Genomic DNA, 23,472 nt, shown 5'->3' with positions numbered 1-23,472 from the left:
AGCAGGGACCCTCGCATAACCAGTATAATTTCAGGAAGAGTCTACTGTGGGGGAAGAGACAAGGCTCTATGTGTGGAGGTGTTATTTATTTATTGAACCTTCTGCGCCATGACCCTTGAGGCAGTTTCCAATCTGTACAAAAACAATAAATAGTAGCATCATACATTTTTTGGGAGGGAGGAGTGTCAGAGAAACAATCAGGGAGCCTCAGAAAACCATCAACAAACCCATCAGGGAGCCACAGAAAACCATCAAGGAGCAGACATAAAATCGATCAAGAAAACAGGCACTGACGTATAATAAATCGTTAATTAAAAATCATGCTGCGGCGTCCTGTAAAAAGGAGACGCAAAACGAGGAAGAAAAGGAATCGTTCAAAAGTCTGATCTGTCAAACCTATTTGCTAGAAGGAAAAGTAGGACGGACGGACCAACTTTGGGAAGTTACCCTTTCTTTCAAACCAACTTCCAAACAATTATTGGCCTCCAGCCCAAGGAAACACAGTGTGTCTCGGCACCATGCAGCAGAATTAATTAAACCAGGCATGGTATCAGCCTGGATTTTGGACAGGTGTGCTTTTGCTAATCCCACCAGGCAGGTGTTTCATGCCTGACTTTTGAGTGAGGAAAAAGCCCGTTCCAGCTGGCCACTTAAACTCCAGGAGTTTTGGGATAACTCTGGTTTTGATGGTTGACAAATGCACTGGAGGAGGGCAGTGTACAAATTCAAGACCAGAGTCCCCTATGCGATGCCTATTGGCACGGTGGCACCTGCCAACACCTTTCCCGGTGCCCGCCATTTATTTTTAGAAAATGGGCAGGGCCAGGTGAGGTTTTGGCCCAGCAGGGCTTCTCATTGGCTACTGGAGATTTGATTGGCACTGCAGATTTTTTAAAAGTTGCAGCTGCCACCGCATTACAAGGATCAGCACCGCATGACTGAAACTGTATGCAAGAAAATATTTTAAAACAATATGTCAATTTTAAAAAGCACCCCTTTAAACAGAGCTTCTGCCTGAAATTTTGAAGAGTTACTATGAGAGTTACATGACCTCATTCCCTGCTGTTTTGTGGCTGGCTCCACCTCTTGTGGCAGCCATTTTGCATTTGGCCCCGCCTCCTCCGGCAGCCATTTTGTGGCACCCTGTGCCAGCATTCCAAAGGGAAAGGTTGGGGGGCCCTGCTTCCTATCAAAAGAGGCTGAAAAGAGAGGTGTGAACAAATAAATGAATAGTTTGCTGGAAAGTTCCTGGAAGTTGCAAATGAACCCATTTGAGGAAGCAACTCCAGGGCCCATAATAGAAGAACAAGGTGCGCTTCTGAGCGTGCACAATCATCTCACCACAGACACTGAGCACTTGCTCCCAGGCCCGGTGTTAAGATTCAAGCCAGACCTCTCCTTTAATCCTGGCAGGCCGTCTGCTGGCCCTACACTTCCCTTGCGTCTCTGTCTCTTTCTCTTTGCCCTGCAGGGTTCTTGGCAGCGTCTCACAATTTGAAGAATTCGGCCGGGTCTTCCACTGCCCCAAGAATTCACCCATGAACCCGGCTCGCAAATGCTCCGTCTGGTGAAGCGCCAACCCCTTCCCTTCCCCTCCAATCTGCACCCGGTGTGGGCCAAGGTACCTGCTGGACCCTTTGCCTTCTGCTCCTCACCCACTGGCTGGACAGAGGGGGGAACCACGCCTGCTGATCCAATCGGGTCCTGTTCTCAGGGACAGACCGACACATTGGACGGACCTGCAGAAGCTGACTGCCAATAGCTGTGGGAAGGGGAGTCTGGATCTTTTAGGAACAGGCCTCCTCTTCTGCCCCTTGTCTTGCCCAGATCAGCACACACCTGGGTTGGGTCATGTTGGGGACAGACAAAAACTGGCTATGGTGGTAGGTCAGGCCACTACCAACTAGGCCCAGCTGTTACCGTGGCGACAGGTCTGAGAGTGGAAGGCCCGTTTCTCCAGCCCGCCCTAAAGGACGGCAGCATTTGGGCTGCCACTTCCCAAGGACAAAGAGATTTGCCTGCAAAATTCAAAACCGCATTCCTGATTTCCAGACCCGCCTATCTGTCCTGGCATGTCCCTGACCACTCCTCTGCCCCTCTCAGTCTTCTTTGAAAATGGGCAAAACCTAAGGTTGCTAAACTTCAGGTGCAGCCTGGGATTCTCCTGAAACTGCTGTCCAAAATATAGTGATCAGTTCCCCTGAAGGAAATAGACACTTTGGAGGGCAGGATATGTAGCTTACCACAGAGCTTAAGAGCAACAGAAGCCCTAGAGTGACGCTATATCCCCGCTGAGTCCTCTCCCCCCCCCCAAAGTCTACTCTCCCCAGGGACCTCCCCCAAATCTCCAGGACTTTCTCAAGATGGAGTTGGCAACCCCAACCAAACCAGGATCTCTGGGAGGGAGAGAAGGGCAGACAGCCACATGCTTGCTCCGTGCTGCCTAGCCTGGCTGCCGTGCCACGGCCCGGACTCCTCCCCCTGAGCCCAGGCTGCAGCACAAGGTTACTCTAGGGGGCAAGGAAGGGCCGGCCATGCAAGGTTTCCTGACCAGTCCTGCTCCAGCCACGTATCCACATCGCCAGCACTCCTGGCCAGCAGGTGGCGGTGTCCGGGCAGTCGGGCTGAGGGGCTCTTTGTACAGATATTTGGCGCTGTATTTTTCTGCTGCTAATTATGTTGAATTAAAAGGCCAGAGCTGTTTTGTCTGCATGGGCAAACGGGGGCATTCATTAATTGATGGGGTCGCCAGACTTAAACTCGCCCACACTGAAGGTGAAGGGCAGGGAACAGCTTGCTCATTGTCGCATCCAATTCCCGGCATCTGAGAGCCACTGGGAATGAAAAATGACTTTCACCAGCTTGGACCAAAGCACAGGCTCAGGTTTGGGCAAGTTTCCAAGGGAGGAGAGTTCCAGACCTGAGGGGCAGCTGAGGAGGATGCTGGCCTTTGACAGCCTAAGCGGGTACATAGATGGGGTACATAGAAGAGAACATTCCTGGGTCACGTTTAGACATACAGGTTGGAGAGAATTTGCATGGGACGGAAAGTCACAGGACACATCGTAACCCCCCCCCAACTCCCAAGCACACAGACTATGCCCCCCTCCATTCCAGCAGCTGCCTCCCAATTTTAATATCGGTTTTGACGCAAAGAGGGAAGAAAGAATTCTGCATGCTTGTCTGGCGACTGACTGACGTTCTGGCAGTGGGACAAGATCCCATTTTAGTCATTCATCGTCAGATTGCGGCACACACTTAGCACACTGCTGCACGTCACAGAGCACCCCCGAGCACTTCTAGAGCTGCGCCCTCAGTTCTGAGAGTTAACATGTCGCCCTCTCCTGGTTGTGGATGGAACTGCCAGTCCCAGCAAGATGGCCGATGTTGTGGGAGGAGTTGTGGCTCAGCGGTAGAGTGTCTGCTTGGCACGCGGAAGGTCGCCAGTTCAATTCCTGGCGTCTCCAGATAAAACGGTGATGTGAAAGACCTCTTCTTGGGATCCTAGAGAGCTTCAGTCGGACTGAGTAGACAATGCTTAGCTTGATAGTCCTGTGGACTGATTCGGTACAAGGCAGCGTCGTGTGTTCTTGAGATGTATATTGATGCAGTCCAAAACAAGATGGGGAGGGGATGGCAGCGCATCTCCACTGTGTGGCTGGCAAGAGAAGCAAATGCTCTCCAGATCCCAGAGACAGGAGAAGGGTGGTGTATCCAAATGAGAGTCAGAGGCACCAAAAGGGCACAGCTGCCAGGAAAAGAACCAGAATTGTGGGGAAGACGTTGCCGGCAAAGTTGTGACTGGACAGGCCGCATTCCGTGTACGGCTCCAGGCAAGCAGCGAAGGCCATGAGGTGCGCCACGTACGTCTGCTCCTGCACCCCGTGAAAAAGGTGGGCCATGGGGCCCTTGGCGAAGATGGCCACGTCCTCGCCTCCATGGGTTTCTGAACTGAGGGGCACGGCAGCTTGCTGATGGTAGTTGTCACTCTCTAGCAAGAGGGAAATACAGGTGAAAGAGGATCACTGAGTCGGCGCTGCCAGCCCTATGCTCCTTGCCCCACTGCCCTGCCCCACACACTCTCGGCACAGCTGACACGCACCACTTCTGCATGACACTATCTTGCCCCTCTCTCTTCTCCACCTCTCCCTCTTCCATTCATCTCCCTCCACTCTAATCACATGACTGTTCACCTCCCCTTATGATTTTGCCATTTAATCTTTCAATCCCACCCCTGATTTGACAGCAGGTGACATCAGGAGAAGGCTACAGCCGCTACACTTTACAGTAATTGGACGTTGTGAAAGACCAGATGCTGGACTCGATGGACCAATGGTCCGATGCGGCAGGGCTCTCCTTATGACAGTACTAACTGCTTCTGATGTCGTCTCCCTAAGGAGATGTGGTGGGTCGCTCAGGATATCCGGCTTCCTTCCTAACCCTGTGCAATCAACTCTACTTTTCTCCTTTGGCTGACTGACAACCAACCACCCCATTCCAACGTCACAGGCTCCCGTTTGTGTCATCTGGACCACACGCAGGGCTTTCTTTCAGCAGGAATGCGGTGGAACGGAGTTCTGGAACCTCTTGAAAATGGTCACATGGCTGGTGGCCCCGCCCCCTGATCTCCAGACAGAGGGGAGTTGAGATTGCCCTCTAAGGGCAATCTCAACTCCCCTCTGTCTGGAGGTCAGGGGGTGGGGCCACCAGCCATGTGACCATTTTCTCCAAGGGCAACCCACTGAGTTCCACCACCTCTTTTCCCAGAAAAAAAGCCCTGACCACACGTATGCTCCTTTCTAAAGCTGAGAAATCAAGGAGTTCATAAAGTTGGTTTCTACTGAGTCAGCCCCACAGTCTACCAAAGTCAGTCTTGTCTATCCTGACTAGCAGTGGCTCTCCAGTACCTCAGGTCAATATCTTTTACATGACCGACAGCCGGAGTATTTTAACTGGAGATGCCAAGGATAGAACCTGGGGCCCAATGCATGCCAAGAAAGGGCTTCACCACTGAGCCACAGTCTCAGGAAGAACTTGCAGGCACTTTATACATCTCATTTAAAGGCGATTCTCTAAACCATGGTTGTTGTGGATTTTCCGGGTTGTATCGCCGTGGTCTTGGCATTGTAGTTCCTGACATTTCGCCAGCAGCTGTGGCTGGCATCTTCAGAGGTGTAGCACCGAAAGACAGAGATCTCTCAGTGTCAATCCATATGCACAAGAACCTCCTCGGGATACAGTGAAGATTCCCCCCACTAGCATTCCACACCCTGGGAAACTCTTACAGGATGACTCAGCCCAAACCCACCTTCCTGAGTAGATATAAATTACCTGCTAACATCTTCTCCACACATTGACACTGAGAGATCTCTGTCTTTCGGTGCTACACCTCTGAAGATGCCAGTCACAGCTGCTGGCGAAATGTCAGGAACTACAATGTCAAGACCACAGCGATACAACCCGGAAAATCCACAACATCCATCATTCTCCGGCTGTGAAAGCCTTTGACAATATATCGATTCTCTAAACCGCTTCTTAAGGAAGTTTGCAGCAACAGAATTAAGAACTCTGGCCCTCCTGGTGTGGCAGATTGTCACTGGTGAATTCTCACCTCCCACCCAATCCAGGTGCCAAATCAGACCTGGTCAATCCATCCACCAATCAGTCACTTACCACTCTCAGTAGCGCTCACATTCGGGCGACTTTGGTTGGTAATCTGGTAGCCCGGCCCATTCCCATATACAATAGAGGTGTACGTCTTACTGTCCTTTGCTAGTTTAGGGGCCAAGCCTGATGGAGGAAGAGGCAAAAAGGGATTTGAGCGGTGCCTGGCCATTGGTCTCTCCATCCCTAGTCTGACAGGCAACATCAGAGCTCAAGATTCTTTTAAGAAGAGATGCCAGCCACTGAACCTGGGACCACTCTACCATTGAGCTATAGAGCCTTCCAGAGGTGTATTTATTTATTTATTTACGTCATTTATAGTCCACTTTTCTCACTGAGACTCAAGGCGGATTACACAGTATGAGGTTAATACATGAACACACGAAACAGATTATACTGAGACAGGCCATTAGTCTATCGGGATCTTCTGTCTGCTCTTATTCATTTATTTGCTTCACTTAGACCACGCTTTTCTCCCCAGCAGGGACCCAAAGTGGCTGACATCATTCTCCTCTTTTCTATTTTATCTTCACAAGAATTCTGTAAAGAAGGATAGGTGTGTGACTGGTCTAAAGTCTCCCAGCAAGCTTCCAAGGCAGAGTGGAGAGTAGAACCCGGATCTCCTAGATCCTAGTCTACAAGCAGAATCTGCATGGGTCTATTTCGCCAGTTCAGTCCCCATATTGCAATGTTTTTTTCATGGCTGTCTGCACCAGATTTGCCGCCATGAGTAGTCACTCCCAAACACAAATGAAAAAGAGAGTTACGGTAAAACACTGACTGAACAAGTAAGAATCCCGCCGTAACTTATTAACTATAATAATTCAAAAATACGAGTTACGGACGCTGTGATGTACAAAATGAGCATAGTATGTAATCCAAAATTCTAGGCAAAAATTCACTTTTAACCAACACAACCAACGTTGGTAAAAATTACCAAGTCACATTACAAAGTGATATAGTGCAAATATGAACGTACAATCAAAGAATCATACAGAGACGTCAAATTGATCTAAACAATATAGGTTCTGAATTTCTGTGACAAGTCTAATAAAGTGTCCCAGTGTGATAATTTCCAAATGTTGATAAGAAAGAAAAAGAAATAGAGTCAGTAACATTAGGAAATTATTGCACTGGGACACTTTATTGGACTTACCAGAGAAATTCAGAATCTATATTGTTTAAATCAATTTGACGTCTCTGTACAATTCTTTGATTGTATATTGATTCATATATGCACTGTGTTATTTATAATATGACTCTGTAATTGTTGCCAATTTTGGTTATGTGGGTTAAAAGTGAATTTTTGCCTAGAATTTTGGATTCCATATTATGCTCATTTTGTACAGCAGAGTGTTTGTAACGTGTATTTTTGAATTCTTATAGTTAATAAGTTATTGCAGGAAAGAATTCTGCTGTAACTTATTAACTATATATTGTTTGGTCATGAGTAGTCATTCCAGTCACTACGTGGCTTTTCCCCGGCTTTCCTGACAGCGCTTATACCACGACTTTAAAAAAAAAATCTGCTTTGCTGTAGGTTGTTTCCCCTTGCATACTCTTTATTCCATTTTTTGGTGTTCCACCCTCTTCCCCTTCTTCTGCCCCCTTCAGCCCACTGCATTGTGATTGGCTACTCTTGACTAGCCAGCCACGCCCTCTCCCTTCCTTTCCATTCTTCTCCCCTCCCCTTTTACCTCTCTTTTTTAAAAATTTAAGTCCAGTGGAGGATCAATGAATCACTGGTTTGAAAGCAGGCAGGGGGAAGTTCCCTTTTTATTCTTTTTGCTTTGGCAATGGTGGGAATATTGTATAGGGGGCTAAAGATCTGGGGTATCAGAAACAATCAAGTTTTAGATTCTCTTTTTAGCCCATGGTGGAGAAACAGATGCTTTGGTGCAACAAAGTAGAAGGCAGGAATGGACCTTTGCCAGTGATTCTTCGCTGCTCCAATGAGAGGTGTGAATGGCCACATACAAGCCGATTCCAGGCTTTTTGGCTTGACTTCAGGGAAAGTGAGGAGCTATGTCCCTGGTGCAGAAGGGGCTTGCTGACTACTCCACAGTGGATCTCTGATTGGTAGCAGCTTCCACGTGGAGGTCTTTCACATCACCTGATCTCTTTTACTAGAATTGCCAGGAATTGAACCGGGGACCTTCTGCCAGTGAGTCACAGCCCCATTACCGTACTTTTGAGCTAAGGTTGCCAGGTCTGTCAACTGCCCAGTGGGAGGTTTGAGGCCTGGCACTTACCCACTTGGTGTCCTGTTCATATGCGTGCACAGTGCTTGCGCTCCCAGGCCTCGTGATGATGTCACTTCCAGGAAGTGACATCATTGCATAGGCTGAGGGCCACCTGGGAGCACTCCTGCACTCTGCAGGGGGCTGATTTGGGCCCAATTTGGGCCAAATTGGGCTGCTGCAGAGCGCAGGAGTGCTCCTGTGTTCTGCAGCAGCCCGATTCTGGCCAGTTTGGCTCAATTTGGGCCAAATTGGGCCAGTGGGGAACGCAGGAGCACTCCTGAATTCCACAGCATCCCAATTCAGGCTGATTTGGCCTGAATCCAGCCCAATTTGGGCCCGAATCTGCCCGAATCGGGGAGCTGCAGAGCACTCTTGCATTCCGCAGCAGCCCAATTCGGGCTGAAATGGGCCACTGCAGAGCATGCCACGCTGCCCAGGAGCTTGGGAGGCACCTTCTTCCCCACTGACCAGGTAAGCTGGAGTGGACGGAGGGCAGAGGATTCCCCGCCCCTGGTGGGGGTCTGGCAACCCTATCTTGAGCTCATAGTTCTAAAGGCTTTCATGAATGCCCGCTATAGCCCAAGATTCTTTCCCAAGGCAGTCTGCAGTTGGGGCCAACGTCACCCGTCAATGCCAGCTTCATACCAAAGATGGAGGTGCCCCTCAGGGTATAGCCCCCAAAGCTGAAGACATGGGAATGGTCGGCTGTCACCACGGTGAGGGTGTCATCTTCACTGGTCAGTTCTCCTGCTCGCCGGATGGCATGATCAAATTCCACTGCTTCGGTGAGAGCCAGCTTTGCATTGCCGTCGTGGTGCCCGTGGTCGATTTTGCCTCGTGAAAAGAAATGGCAACAGAATTAATGTTTGGCGAGTGGGATCCTCTGAAGAACACTACACCCACACCAATGCTGAATGGCAGTGAAACTCAAGGGTATTATCGATTCGGGCCTGACAAATGTCAGGACTTCTTCACCCAATGTGTTATCAACTTGTGGAACTCACTGCCTTGGGATGGAGCGACAGCCACCAGCTTAGATGGCTCCAAAACAAAGGTTAGTCAAATCAGGGGGAAATCATTTCGTCAAGGGTATTAGCTCTGATGGCTGAATGGAACCGCCATGTCAAGAAACAGTGTACCATGTAAACCCAGTGGCTGGTGAGCAACAATGGGGGAAGGGGGCTGCAGTTTATGCCTTGCTTGCGGGCTTCCCAAAAGCATTTGGTTAGCCACTATGAAAATCAGGAAACTGCGCTAGATGGATGGAGCCTGCAGGACTCTTCTTGTGTTCTAAATGTGCTTTAACTTCTGCACTGCAGTACAAAGAGCAGCCAGTTTAGGCCTGAGTTCATTGGTCTGTGCTCGTTCCTCTTGGCCACACCGCAGGTGCCATTTTGCTATGTTGTCACAGAGTGGCCCAGGGCAATCTCTCCCCAATCATTTCCACTAACCAAACACGTGTCTTGGGTATGTACACAGAAACAATGGCCCTGATTCCATACAAAGGCACTAGAGCCATGGAAAAATAGCAACGAGTCCTTTAAGACTCACCAACTTTATTGTAGCATAAGCTTTCGAGAGCCACAGCTCTCTTCGTCAGATGCATCATCAGCTTTCGAGAACCACAGTTCTCTTCATCAGATGCATCGTCCGCTTTCGAGAATCACAGCTCTCTTTGTCAGATGCATTGTCAGCTTTCGAGAACCGCAGCTCTCTTCATCAGATGCATCATCAGAGCCATGGAAAGCAGCCAGCTTTGCTGATGATGAACAACAGCCCTGCTCAGCAAAGCCAAATAGAACTCCTGGCCTTTGATGAGCATGATTGGCCACAATTATCCCAGGGTCCCTTCAAGTCAGTTTCTCCTCTGTAATTTCTTTGACCTGCTGCTTCCCCCTGAAGTAGCCTTCCCCAAATCATTCAGAAATATCCATAGCAGCTGCAGGGGAGGGCACCTGGACTTAGAAATGGGGGAGTCTGGGAATATTCCAACCCAGCAGGGACAGAACAGAAGTTTTGAACAATTCCCCAACCAAACTTATCTTCCACAAACAGGTAGAAGCCCTTGGGGTTGCGGCGGAGGACTTTGATGGCTGCTTCAGTCATCTCAGTCAGTGATGGGTCCATGATGTTATTTCGATTGAGATCGTATTTCATGGTGGAAGGTTCAAAGAGACCTGCAGGGGTGAGTAGGGGGACACCACAGTTTAAGAAGGCGGGGAAAAGAATGTGCTCAGACCCTGTTCTGTTTCTACCCCAGGGCTGCATCCAGGGCTTTTTTTCTGGGAAAAGAGGTGGTGGAACTCAGTGGGTTGCCAGCACAGGGGGCAGCTCTTGGCGGGAGGTGGTGCCCCTGGTACCACATGTGCACGCGCAAAGTGTGCACACATTCCCAGGACCAATGACGTCACTTTGGGTCAGCTGGAACAAGGGGGGAGTTTTTAAAAGTTTAAATCTCCCTTGGCGAAAATGATCACGTGGCTGGTGGCCCCGCCCCCTGATCTCCAGACAGAGGGGAGTTGAGATTGCCCTCTGCGCCACTGGAGCGGCGCAGAGGGCAATCTCAACTCCCCTCTGTCTGGAGATTAGGGGGCGGGGCCACCAGCCACGTGTCCATTTTCAAGAGGTTCCGGAACTCCGTTCCACCACGTTCCAGCTGAAAAAAAGCCCTGGCTGTATCACATGAGACGGCAGGTGGGATGGAGGTTTGGGTTGCCAGCATCCAGGTGAGCATAACAGCTAGAAAGGAAACCCTTAACCCGTAATACAAACACTCTTAAACGAAGCCTATACAAAGACTCGTTTATCAAGTGAAAGTGCCAAAGTGCTAAAGCGCTAGACAGTTTAGACACTGTATCTCATCACAGTCTTAATACATATGTCATAATACAACACTTGTAAACGCACAGCACATTACACCCCCCCCCCAACATCCAACAGGTAAGTACTTAGAAAACAGACCTGGCAGAAATGTTCTTAAAGAGTGTGTTGTTTCTTTTCACAGGTGTTCCAGTGGGCTTGGGACTGTTTGCCATTGTCCACTGGAACACCTGTGAAAAGAAACAAGAGGCACACTCTTTAAGAGCATTTCTATGAGGTCTGTTTTCTAAGGTCTTACCTGTTGAATGTTTCCTTTTGACTCCCTTGGATTTGTAAAGTACTCCCCAGGGGGGAGGGGTGTAATGCGCTGTGCGTTTACAAGTGTTGTATTACGACATGTGTATTAAGACTGTGATGAGATACAGTGTCTAAACTGTCTAGCGCTTCAGCACTTCGGCACTTTCACTTGATAAACGAGTCTTTGTATAGACTTTGTTTAGGAGTGTTTGTATTACTCCTGGTAAGGGTTTCCTTTCTTACTGTTACGCTGATTTAACCAGGAGTGCATCCTGCTTATTGCTATAGCATCTAAGTGGGGCCTGGAGATTCCTGGAATTACAACTGACCTCCAGACAGAGATCAGGTCTCCTGGGGACAGAGTTGCCAGATGGGGCCTGGAGAAATACCGGCGCCCGAGGACAGTGGGGGCAGCACTCACCTCTTGAAAAGAAGTAGCGCATGCACCAAGAGCACGTGCTCCCGCTCCCCAGAATGATGACGTTTCTACCGGAGTAGAACCACTTCCGGGGTGGGCGGCCTGGCCAGCCCCTCCTGGTCGGTGCCACAAAGGAGGCCAGGGATCTGGCCAGCCACTCCCGGGCTGTGCTACTCAGGCGCTTGGGTGAGCAGGGCGGGTGGCCTATCTTTGCAGTTCTGAATGAACAAGATGCATGCTGGAAGCACAAACAGCCATTTCTCCACGTGGAGATCAGTCGTAATACTGGGAGATCTCCGTGCCCCACCTGGGATTGGCACCCCTACAAAAACTGCTCTCTCTCTCTCTCTCTCTCTCTCCCCTCTCCTTCTTTCTCACTCTCTATCCCCCTCCCCGAGACATACACATACACTGCAGCGTCCGTAACTTTGATGATGATGTGCATGTGTTAAGGTGGGGGAGGGGATGTTTTTGTCCAGTGGTTCTCTTTAGTTAATGATGTGAATTGTGAACCAGTGGTGTAGTGGTCAGAGTGTCGGGCTAGGTTTGAATCTCTGCTCCGCCTTGGCAACCTGCTGAGTGATCTGGGGCCAGTCATACACCCCCAGCCTAACCTGGGGAGAAAAGTGGGATACAAACAAAGTGAATAAAAAATAAGTAAATATTGTCTTTGCATCCCTTTTGTTACAATAAATGAACAATCAATTTACCCATGAGACGGTTCACAGCTGGATCGTCCATAGCGGCCAACAAATCTGTTCTGTTCCAGACATACTTGCTGTTCTAGAATGAAAGCTCAAGACTGTTAGAATCATAGAATCACAGGGCTGGATGGGACCTCCAGGGTCATCTAGTCCAACCCCCTGCAAAATGCAGGAAATTCACAACTACCTCCCTTCCCCACACCCCCAGTGACCCCTGCTCCATGCCCACAAGAGGGCAAAACACCACCAGGATCCCTGGCCAAACAGGCCTGGGGGAAATTGTTTCCTGAGCTCAAACTGGCAATTGGCATTACCCTGGGCATGTAAGAAGGGGATACATCCTCAGGTGTTTCTATGCATCAGATTAGATTCAGTACCAATAAGGAGGTAAAGTGGATAGGTGGACCTCTGGATTCACTAACACAGTCCATAGGCTGTTGACTGGGATGAGGGGGGAAGGATACAAGAGTTTGGCCAACCCTCCTGCCTCATTTTGCTCTGGTGCCTTATGAAAACTCAGAAGCTAACTGGGGTGGGGGGGGAGTATATCAGATTCCCAGCATTCCAAGGGTGTGGGGCTTCCATGCCCTGAAGATCTCCTATCCCCTCCATGGCCAATAAAGCAATAATAAAATTGAAATTTCAAAAGTAATCCACGCTTTAGAAGACATACACAAATGTTAAACTTCCTCATTTATGCTAATAACAACTGAAATGTCTTAGAACACAACTGGGGTGACCATAGTGCGGAATTTCAACAATGAAATGAGATTTTATGCAGCTTCAAATTAACAATGCGAAAGCACCAGACGCTTACTGGAGAGACTTTCAACCACTTGTCAACGAGGTCCTGCCCATCTTTGCGGAGACCGCCGTCACTGGGTTTTGAAGGGTATTCAGGGTCCGGGGTGCCTGCTGGGGTCATATACCTCCTGCCACCACCTAAGATCACCTGCAGAACAGAAGGCTGTCAGAAGGACTGGGTGCTCACGACATTCAGATTTTTAAAAATATATTTAAAAGCTATCTTCTGCTGCACAAAACACTTACACCTGTGAAATTTACAGTCGTCAGTTTGTTTTGTGGTAAGGGCCATTTCCAGATGGCTTACCTGAAGCCGCTCCATGCCGCAATGTTGTGGATCGTGCCAGGGAAAATGCGAAATATCGATATTTCGCGTTTTCCCCGGCACGATCCACAACATTGCGGCATGGAGCAGCTTCAGGTAAGCCATCTGGAAATGGCCAAGGTTTTAAAAGGCACGGAAAAAAAGAAAGGGGTTCAAGTGACAGCCAAAATATACCAGAGAAAAAGGATGGATCAACTGCTATCAGTCCAAAAAAAAAATCCTTTCCGGTCAGTAACATGGTAGCCCCGTCACAAGCTGAGGAGCAAAACATACATTTCACAGAGAAAGTTAAACTTTTCCCCTAGAACAATGTCTTTGAATATAGAAAACAAACACGTCAGGGAGATAGCTGTCTTCCTGACATGCTTAACTGTCTAGGTGCAGGGAATTTTTTTTTTCTCTGTGGGGAAGCGTACTGTCATACAGGGCCCCTCCTTCAGTCTATAATGGTATTGTCCAGGCACAGGTCAAAGAAGACTAAACACGCGGCTCATCCAGTTGGGAATGAGGGGTTCGGGGGATATTTGGAAATCTCACTTTTGCCTATAGACTTTGGACATTTTACGGCTCGTCTATCGGCTATAGCATGACAAGACACACATTCTTGATCTCGAGTACATTATCCATTCAGGCTAACAGAACGCAAATGATTCGCTCAAACCTTGGGGAATTTTTCTGTTTCTATAGTGACTAATAATGAAACCTGGAGCTTTATGCAGATGATGTCTCCTCCTGAGAAAATGTGAATGAATTTTGGGCGTTCCTGATTAGAGAAAAGATAACTGAACGGGACTTGATCAAGGTTGATAACGCTATGCATGGAGTAGAGAAGATAGACAAAGACAACTTTTCCTCCATCTTCCATTAGGGTTGCCAACTAGGGTTGCCAGTCCCCTGCTGGGGGCGGGGGATCCCCCACTCCCACCCTCCACCCCCACTTATTGGTCCAGTGGGGGAAAAGGAGTAACACACCTCTTGGGATGGATTCCTGGGGGACATGGTGGCACGCTCCTGCACGCTGCAGTGGACTAATATGAGCCCCAAACAGGCCAAATCAGGCCCGTTTGTGCCAAAATCAGCCTGCTGTGAAGCACAGGAGCACTCCAGGGCCCATTGTGCTGTCCCACCAGCACTTGAGCACTCTGCAGCAGGCCAATTTCAGCCCTAAATGGGCTGAAATCGGCCAGCTACAGAACACGGCAGTGCTCCCAGGGATGGCACAAGACCTGCACAATGACGTCACTTCCTGGAAGTGATATCATCATGCAGCCTGGGAGCACACACACTTTGCATGCTTGTGAGAACATTTAAACAGGTGACTGCCAGGTCTCCTGCCTCCTGCTCAGAGGGTAAGGGGACCTGTCAACCCTATTACCAACTCCGAGTTGAGAAATTTCTGGATATTTGGGGGTGGAGCTGGGGAGGGTAAGGTTTGGGGAAAGAAGGGACCTCAACAGGGTATAATGCCATATACAGCTGTCTTCCAAAGCAACCATTTTCTCCAGGACTAGATGAGATGATGAGTGCACCTGCTCTAATGCTTGTATGCAGAGGACTCGATGCTCTATGGAGTAACACAAGGCACAAAGGCCTCTGGCCCACGTAGTTTATGATCTACATTTACATGGTGAGGAGAAGAAAGACGGACGGACGGACAGAAGGATGGAAAGAAAGAAAGAAGGAAGGAAGGAGGGAGGGAGTCAGTGCAGTTATGTAATCAGGGCAGAGGGTCCAATAGATGTGAGAATGGAAGATCTGTTTCCCAGCTCTGTTTTATGACTAATAAAGCCCCTTCATATGTTACAGTGACTGCATGTTCAATCTAGGTACTACTGCGTACACTGGATTATTGTTTGTATGGATAGTAATTCTCATTTGAGCCCACCTTGAAGACTAACAATATTTCCAGGCTTTAAGATTGGGAGAGTCAAGCTCTCTTTGTCAGTATCTCAGGAAGGGAGTGTGATTCTAGAAAGCTCATCCCCTGGAAATCTCGCTGGTCTTCGAGGTGCTACTGGATTCGAATCTTCTTGTTCTGCTACAGACCAACATGGGAAAGTAATTCTCATGTTACAGTTAACGCATGCCCAACTGAGCATGTGATACAAACCCTTTATCCGGCTACTGGTCCCCAGTAAGTGTCCATTGGCTCTTTCTTACAAACAGGTGTACACAGGATGTATGTGTGTTCTCTATAATGTGTGAACACTGCTTGGGAAAGACAACATTTTCGGGAACGAAATGGTGATGGGGTGTGTGGAGAAACTTTCTAGGTGATACAGGAGGAAGGGGCCAGTTCTGCAGTGGAATTTGATTGGAGGGAGAGTGAGTCAGTTGGTGGAGGGGAGTTGAAAGTTGACAGTTGGTGGCTGAGTTGAGAGAGGGATGGCTCGGAGGGGAGTGGTAGGTTTGAGTTAAACCCCAGTAACCAAGTATCGTGCCTGCCCTATACAACATCCAGCTAGGGCATGAGTATAGAGAAGCAGCGGGAGAGATATTAGGGGTTTGGGGTTGTTTCCCTTATGTTATATATTGTCTTCTGTTCACTGCATACTTGTCTGGGTGGAGTTATGATCTTATATAAATTTTGTTGATTAATGAAGGAATGAAGACCCTCTGTTCCACTTGGGTCTGCTAGGAGGGGAGAGAGAGAGGTCAAGGAATACAGAGGGAGGTTAGGAGGCTGTCCCACCTAACTGGAACCCCATACTGGGAGAGTGGTGGCAGCAACTACCTGGAGACAGGAAAGTGAGACAGCCCCTTCAGGTGCCTGGCTAGGTGAAAAGGGAGGGGTAGGCAGAGTGGGGTCTACCAGTGGGAGGAAAAGCCCCAATTTGCCACAGGGTGCTTAACTTTTTTCCTCCTGAAAATGACCCCCCCCCCAATTTCACAGCCCATCCTGAGACAGCTAAGAGCCCATAGGAAAGGATTACCACACAAAGGGAAAGATTTCCCTCCGTCACACTCACCGTGATGTCGACATTTTCAAGCAGCTGCTCAGCAATGTCTCTGCAGCCCTGTGAAATTGCCAGCGCAGGCATGTCGGCATCCGAATACCAGTCCCGGTTCACCACATGAGCGTAGTTCCCGGCAGGCGATGCATGCTGAACCTGTGTGGTGGTCACAATCCCCACAGACATGCCTGAAATGGAGACAGAGAAAAGTGTGGAGAAGAAACATTGTCTGTTAACAATAAATGTAGTAGTCTTTAGGGTATCATAAGATTCTTATTTTTCTGCAAACATCAGAGACCAGAACTGCTGTCAGAACATCTCAGAAGCATCCAGGTTATATACACAGAACACATCTCTTGATACTGGGACTACAACAAATAGGTTTGCCAGCTCCAGGTATGGAAATTCCTGGAGAGTTTGAAAGTGGCGCCTGGAGAGGGTGGGGTTTGGGGAGGGGAGAGACCTCAGTGGAGTATAATGCCATAGAGTCCACCTTACAAGGCAACAATTTTCTCCATGGGGAACTGATCTCTGTAGCCTGGAGATCAGTTTAAATTCTGGGGAATCTCCAGCCACTACCTGGAGATTGGCAACCCTAGCAACAAAGCAAGATGCACCCTCTGTCCCCATATTTAATCTCACAATACTATTACTATGCCTAACAACACCAGCTACACCACCTCAGGTTCATTCACTTGCTCATCTTCCAACTTGTTCATCTTCTACGCAAAAGAATAAACGGAGATAAATCTGACATTAAAAATCACAACACTAAAAAAACAAGAGGCAAGACTCTTTTCCTCCCTCTTCCATTCTGTGTTTTCTGTTCGACATTTGTAGCTCTCCACCCTTCAGCTACTGGGCCCAGTCCTAAAAGATACTGTAATGATTTCAAGAAATGGGTCATTACAGATACCTACTGAGCTTCAGACCCATGGCACTGTTCTGGGGCCTCCGAAGAATTTTCAACGGCAAGAGCTGGTTATCCACAAATTCTCTCCAAGGTAGTTCATCCCAGAAAAAGGTACATGTCTAATGCCCCCCCCCTCCACTGCCACTTTTGAAACTTACCAGCCGCGCGAGCTCTCTGTAGCACAGATGTGACCTCGTTTCCTGCCGTGGTGTTGCACTGGTTGTAGCGGGCAGCTGCGCTCAGACCGATTGTCTTATAGTTGCCCTTCACCCCACAGAGGTAGGCGGTGGCAGTGCCTGCACTGTCTGGCACTTGCCGGTCCACATTGTACGTCTGTCAAAAGCCAAGGGAACTTGGTTGGAGGTCCACATCTGGCCCACGCACACACCTTCAAGAAAGCTGCCAAAATTTAGGGCTGCAAGCCTCCAGGTGGTGGCTGGAGACCTCCCAGAATAACAACTGCTTTCCAGGCCACAGAGATCATTTCCCCTGGAGAAAATGGGTGCTTTGGAGGGTAGCCTCTGTGGCATTATCCAGCCTCTCCCCAAACCCCTCATCAGGCTCCAGCCCCAAAATCTCCAGGTATTTCCCAACCCAGAGCTGGTAACCCTATGCCAAGTGGAAGAAACAGGGATGTCCTACCAAGGGTAAGGAAAAAGGGAAAGGAACCATCTCCAGCTGCTCCAAACATGCCAAAATATGGAAGACAAACACAGTGACCACATCTGGTTGTCACTGTCACTTCCTAAATAAATAATAAATATATACATTGGCCATGTTTGCCATAGTCACATTGCTAAAAGATGGCTCGCCACAAATGTTCAGGGAGTTAAACTGTAAGCAAAAGGGAAGGAGCAAATTGAAAAGGCGTAGGAGTCCCGAGTAACCCCAAAGGCACAATTGAGCAGGAGGGCTGGTACAGCAATTATATTTAAGTTTTGGAAAAATGATTACAAACCAGGTCTGGAAAAGATGGAAGGACAACATGGAAAACAACAGAATGTAACAGCTTCACAGTGACATAATAACAACAACAGTGTGTTTATATACAATGCCCTTCTGGGCAGATTAGTGCCCCACTCAGAGTTGTGAACCAGGTCTGCATTGTTATTATCTCCACAATACAGCTGGGAAGCTCAGGCTGAGAGCAGCAGCTTACCCAAGGCCACCTGCTAAGCTCATGGTAGTAGTGGGAGTCGAACCAGCAGAGTGCAAATTCACAGCCCAACCAGTATTCTATAGCAGCTCCAGAGTATGATTGGTCTCAGTACCTTGGAAAGCGCCACATAGGGGAAAGTATCCATAGTTAAAGGTGTTTCAGGGCCCAAATGCCCCAGCATTTGTCCATTCAAGATGCGGGTGGCAGTGATGGTGGAGACACCCATGCCTGCAAGGGAGAAAGACTCAGATCAGAAAAGTAACATTGTTCAGCCCCAGTGTCTGGAACTGGCCTCTTCATTCCCTCCTCCCCTTGCACTTGCCCAGCAGCTTCCTTTCCAAGAAGACCTCACTTCCCTCCCACATGGCATACCAGAGTCATTAGGACACATGGAGTTGCCTTATATTGAATTTGACCCTTTGTCCATCGAGGTCAGTATTGTCTACTCAGACGGGCAGCTGCTCTCCAGGGTCTCAGGCTGAGGTCTTTCACATCACCTGTTACCTGGTCCTTTTAACTGGAGATGCTGGGAATTGAACCTGAGAAGTTCTGCATGCCAAGCAGATGTTCTTCCATTGAGCCACAGCCCGTCCCTTAATTATAGGCCTCATATGTACACATGAAGCTGCCTTATAGTGAATCAGACCCTTGGTCCATCAAGATCAGTATTGTCTACTCAAACTGGCAGCAGCTCTCCAGGGTCTCAGGTGGAGGTTTTTCCCATCACCTATTGCCTGATCCTTTTAACTGGAGTTGCAAAGGATTGAACCTTGCACCTTCTGCCTGCCGAGCAGACACTCTACCACTATGCCACGGCCCCTCTCCAGGCAATACCATTTGCAGAGAGTTAACAGTCGTTCCAAAGAAGGCCTCGGCAACATTGGACCTGCTCTTTTGCCTCTAGTCCAGTGAGGAGAACTGTACCATTCCAATCCCCCGTTTGAGCAGAAACCACTGCAGGTTGGAAAAAAAAGGGGGGGGAATTGTCTAAGGAAGTGAGACCTCCCCCAAGCCACTGTGGAGGCCTCCCAGTCTACCTCTCTCTGGTGCAGGAAGTGTGTCATTAAATAGGCAATGTTAATACTTGCGCTTTGTTTTGGCTTCGCTCCCAATTTTTATTTGGTTTTAATTTCCTCAATCATAATGCTATCATGTTGTGCAGGCCCCATTCTATTGACTGCATTGCCTTACGCTGTGTAATCTGCCTTGAGGTTTCAGTGAGAAAGGCAGACTACAAATAATAAAACCCCAGGCAGATTCCACAACTCTTTCCACTTTGAGGATTTATAGTAGCCTCTTCTAATTGTGCTCCGTGGGTTGTTTCGGAGACTGGAAGATGGTACTGTTTGTTTGAAAGGACCTGCCCCCCGTTTCTGGTCAAACAGGTTTGGCACAGCCTTTTTCCAAAGCGCCACAAAAACTTGTTCAAAGTTTTATATACGTTCAATAAATATAATTGATCCAATAAAGGGAATAAATAGAACTTGAAATACAAAATATTGGGTCAACAATAATAATTACTTCACTACAGAGAATATCACATTATAAAACACCACTGGATACATAAATATGCTGTAAGAATCTTAACTTGATACAACGATCCTTTTAAGATGCAACGTTACAGATCTTTGTATCAAGTTACAATTCTTACAGCGTATTTATGTATCCAGTGGTGTTTTACAGGGTTTTTTTTCTGGGAAAAGAGGTGGCGGAACTCTCAAGAGGGAAATGAGGAGGAAACACACGGGATTCTTTGAAATCATATTATTTTCAAGCACTATTGCCGAGTATTTTCAAGAGGTGCCGGAACTCCGTTCCCCCACATTCCCCCTGAAAAAAAGCCCTGGTGTTTTATAATGTGATGTTCTATTTATTGGATCAATTATATTTATTGGACATACATAGCACTTAGCACTTTTGTACTTTTGCAACATAAAATAATATTTCTAAAAATAAACAAAATAATACATTTAGAAGCAGTGGAAGTGTTTCCAACCTGGAGGCTGGCAAATCTATCTGGCATTAGCGCCATCTGTGTGCTTGCATCCCTCCCTCCAAAAACCCTGTACATTCAAGGGTCAAACCAGCAAGCCCAAACCACACGCCGATCACTCACTCACCATCTCCCAAAAAGAGGATGAGGTTCTTAGCACGGTGGTGCCGGGGATGGAGGTTCAGGGCTTCTTGAATGGCCCGGGATGCCTTCTCATTCCAGAAGGCTGGCTTTTCTTCCTCGGCTTGAGGCAGAAATGAGACACAGGTTAGGACTGACGGGTGTTGGCAATTCTTAGCACTTACACAACCAGGTTACTTGCAGGCAGATCTCCCAAAATGCTGACTGGGTTTTCTACATGCATGTGGTTCCAGGTCCAGAGTTCGAGTAACCAAACTGATGCTTGTCACAGGGATGCCGGTCTTGGGGTTGCCAGCTCCAGGTGGGGAAATTCCTGGAGACTTGGGGGGGGGTGAAGCCTGGGGAAGGAGGGTTTGTGGAAGGGAGGAACCTCAGCGGGGTATAATACCATAGAGTCCGTCCTCCAAAGCAGCCATTTTCTCCAGGGCTAACCTACCTCACAGGGTTGTTGGGAGGATAAAATGGAGGCAAGGAAATCAAAGGCACCATCTGATGATCCTTGGAAGTAGGGTGGAATAAAAATGTGCTAGACAGAAAAGAGATTGACACCTGGATTCTCCAGTGTCTCAGAAATTCTTCCTGTTTCCTTATCTGTCTAGCACACTTTTATTCCACCCTACTTCCAAGGAGCATAAGATGTTGCCCTTGATTTCCTTGACTCTATTTTATCCTCCCAACAACCTTGTGAGGTAGATTAGCCAGAGACAACGACCGGTCCAGTGTCAGCCGGCAAGTTTGATGGAAGAACAGGGGCTGGAACTTGGGTCTCCCAGATTCTAGTCCAGGCTCTAACCACGACACCACACTGGCTTTGTTCTCTAACAACCTAAATCTGGCTTTCAGGACCACAGAGTTTCATTTCCCAATTACACTGGTGCTCACATGTACCACCACTGAGAGCAAACTACTTTAGAAAAACATTCTATTCTGTCTCTCTATTTTTATAAAACGCATTTGAGGGCTGGTGCAATGGGAAGAGAGCTCTCTACCCTTTCTCAGATGGCATATTTTTCTTCTCAGAATGAACCCATCCATGCCCAAGTGAAAATATATTTTCTTCTGCCAGCGAAAAGCACCTTAACAGAAAAAAACCCTCACGATAGAAAGGGTTAAGAATCTGGGTCTTTCTCCCACTTCATCCACTGCAGAATGCAGCTTGTGTGACTGCTTTTAGAGGCAGGAATAAATATGGGTGCCAACGACATGCAACTGAGCACCACATCTCATTTGAGTCTACTCTATGGCTATGTGCAAATGTCCCATAAGAACAGAGTTGTCTTGGTTTTCTCTTACACAGAGGTGAGTTTGGTTTGCACTGAACACTGCTGACTTAGATCCAAGCTACAAGTGAGGAATGACACTTGCCTGGCAAGTGAACAGACTCACGTGTATTCCTCCCTGTTCACTTGCCGTTCACTTGCTCTCCACTTGAGCAAGTGAACAGCAAGTGAACAGGGAGGAATACACGTGAGTCTGTTCACTTGCCAGGCAAGTGTCATTCCTCACTTGTAGCTTGGCTCTCAATCATGCTTCTTGCCCTCTCCTTAGCTTTGAGTAAGCTGTCCGCCTTTTAAAAAAAAGCGTTATGCACCACTTATACTTAAGTATTAGCCTCATTTGTACTTAAGTCCACGCATTCCATTTTTTTAAAAAAAACACATTGATTTAATTTTTATAATTTGCAAAATCGTTCAGTGCGACAAGGCGGGGTAGATGGGTTTGTCTGTGTACTGGCACCAGCTAATCAATCCGATGCCCAGATGATGGTTACTGCACATTTGCACAGCTGGTTTCCTCTGGGCTCTCACCTGCAAGGAAAAACCGTGTTCACCCATGCAGATGCTCCCAGAGCGATTCAATTGCTCAAATTATGTTACAGCTGCACACGGTCTAGCAGGCCACCTTGACAGTCAGTAACATTTGAAGTTAATTTGCCAAAAAATGAAGGTCTTTCTTTTTAAACCAAATTACTTCCAGACGTGCAGATAACACAATACTTTAAAATAATACAAATTTTCCTCCTGGAAATATGTGTGTGTGTTATGTGCCATCAAGTCGCCTCCGACCTATGGTGACCCTATGAATGAAAGACCTCTAAAACATCCTATAATTAGCAGACTTGCTCAGATCATTTATACACGGACAGATCCTGCAAACTGTAAGGCATGGCTTCCTTTACTGAGTCAAGACATCTCCGGGCTGTATTGCCGTGGTCTTGGCATTGTAGTTCTTGATGTTTCGCCAGCAGCTGTGGCTGGCATCTTCAGAGGTATAGCACCAAAAGACACCTCTGAAGATGCCAGCCACAGCTGCTGGCAAAACGTCAAGAACTACAATGCCAAGACCACGGCAATACAGCCCGGAAAACCCACAACAACCATCGTTCCCCGGCCGTGAAAGCCTTCGACAATACATCAAGACATCTCATTTTAGGTCTTCCTCTTTTCCTACTGCCTTCCACTTTTCCTAGCACTATTGATTTTTCCAAAGAATCTTGTCTTCTCATGATGTGACCAAAGTACAATAATCTCAGTTTTGTCATTGTAGCTTCGAGGGAGAATTCAAGCTTGATTCGATCCAGTAACCCCTTATTTGTCTTGGAAACATCCTGCCATGCCAAAATTCGTGCCCCCTTATGCAACAAAATCCCTACCATTGCCAGCCCAGCACAACAGATGGGAGCCTCCACGAAAGGCAGCACCCTATCCCACTTACTTTACCTGGTATGACTGCCCCTGAAAGGGCTAGCCCCAGCCAGAGGCACAGCAGAGAGACCCACATGGTTGCAAAAAGACAGAGTGGCTGCTGGGCGAAAAGAAGGGGCTGCCAAGCGTTGCACCTTATAAGACAGAGCCCAGAGGGACCTTTGGACACCCAGACAGCCGTCACCCAGGATTACCACCCGTTGCATTCCTCTCTCGCCCTTACCATGTGAGATTTACAATTGCTGGCAACAGGAAGCATGTACAGCTGGCCAGGCACAATAAAGTCCCACAGCAGCATGGCTGGAATGGGAGCACCGGTCACACTTCCCGAG

At 48.0% G+C, this 23,472-nt stretch overlaps 2 protein-coding genes across 3 annotated transcripts in view; one reads left to right on the top strand and one right to left on the bottom strand.

Moving 5' to 3' along the window:
* Window positions 1-1,571, top strand: part of ECEL1 (endothelin converting enzyme like 1) — an 86,585-nt gene extending 85,014 nt beyond the window's left edge. For both annotated transcript variants that reach the window (XM_054982216.1, XM_054982215.1), the window contains exon 17: window positions 1,472-1,571. In XM_054982216.1, coding sequence (XP_054838191.1) covers window positions 1,472-1,571 — 100 coding nt within the window. The remainder of the gene's footprint in view (window positions 1-1,471) is intronic.
* Window positions 72-23,245, bottom strand: LOC129331739 (intestinal-type alkaline phosphatase 1-like). The gene is made up of 11 exons (XM_054982217.1): window positions 23,156-23,245; window positions 20,422-20,538; window positions 18,414-18,529; window positions 17,301-17,475; window positions 16,245-16,417; window positions 12,964-13,098; window positions 12,153-12,225; window positions 9,950-10,084; window positions 8,553-8,744; window positions 5,674-5,790; window positions 72-3,991 (listed from the first exon to the last, which is right to left on the bottom strand). Exons 1-11 carry the CDS (start codon window positions 23,214-23,216, stop codon window positions 3,726-3,728), a joined length of 1,560 nt encoding a protein of 519 aa, XP_054838192.1. The 5' UTR covers window positions 23,217-23,245; the 3' UTR covers window positions 72-3,725.
* Between the last annotated feature and the right edge of the window lie 227 nt (window positions 23,246-23,472).

The sequence above is a fragment of the Eublepharis macularius genome, chromosome 6 (assembly GCF_028583425.1).
Source record: "Eublepharis macularius isolate TG4126 chromosome 6, MPM_Emac_v1.0, whole genome shotgun sequence".
Lineage (NCBI taxonomy): Eukaryota > Metazoa > Chordata > Lepidosauria > Squamata > Eublepharidae > Eublepharis > Eublepharis macularius.
This window is presented reverse-complemented; position numbering and strand designations above follow the sequence as displayed.

Bases quoted from the DNA above. Each gene is read 5' to 3' on its own strand.
- LOC129331739 (XM_054982217.1), bottom strand. From the start codon at position 23,216: ATGTGGGTCTCTCTGCTGTGCCTCTGGCTGGGGCTAGCCCTTTCAGGG. The intron at 13,099-16,244 runs GTGAGTGTGACG...TCTGTTCTGCAG, and splicing joins TTGAAAATGTCGACATCACG to GTGATCTTAGGTGGTGGCAG. The intron at 10,085-12,152 runs GTAAATTGATTG...TCACCCCTGCAG, and splicing joins AGCTGTGAACCGTCTCATGG to GTCTCTTTGAACCTTCCACC.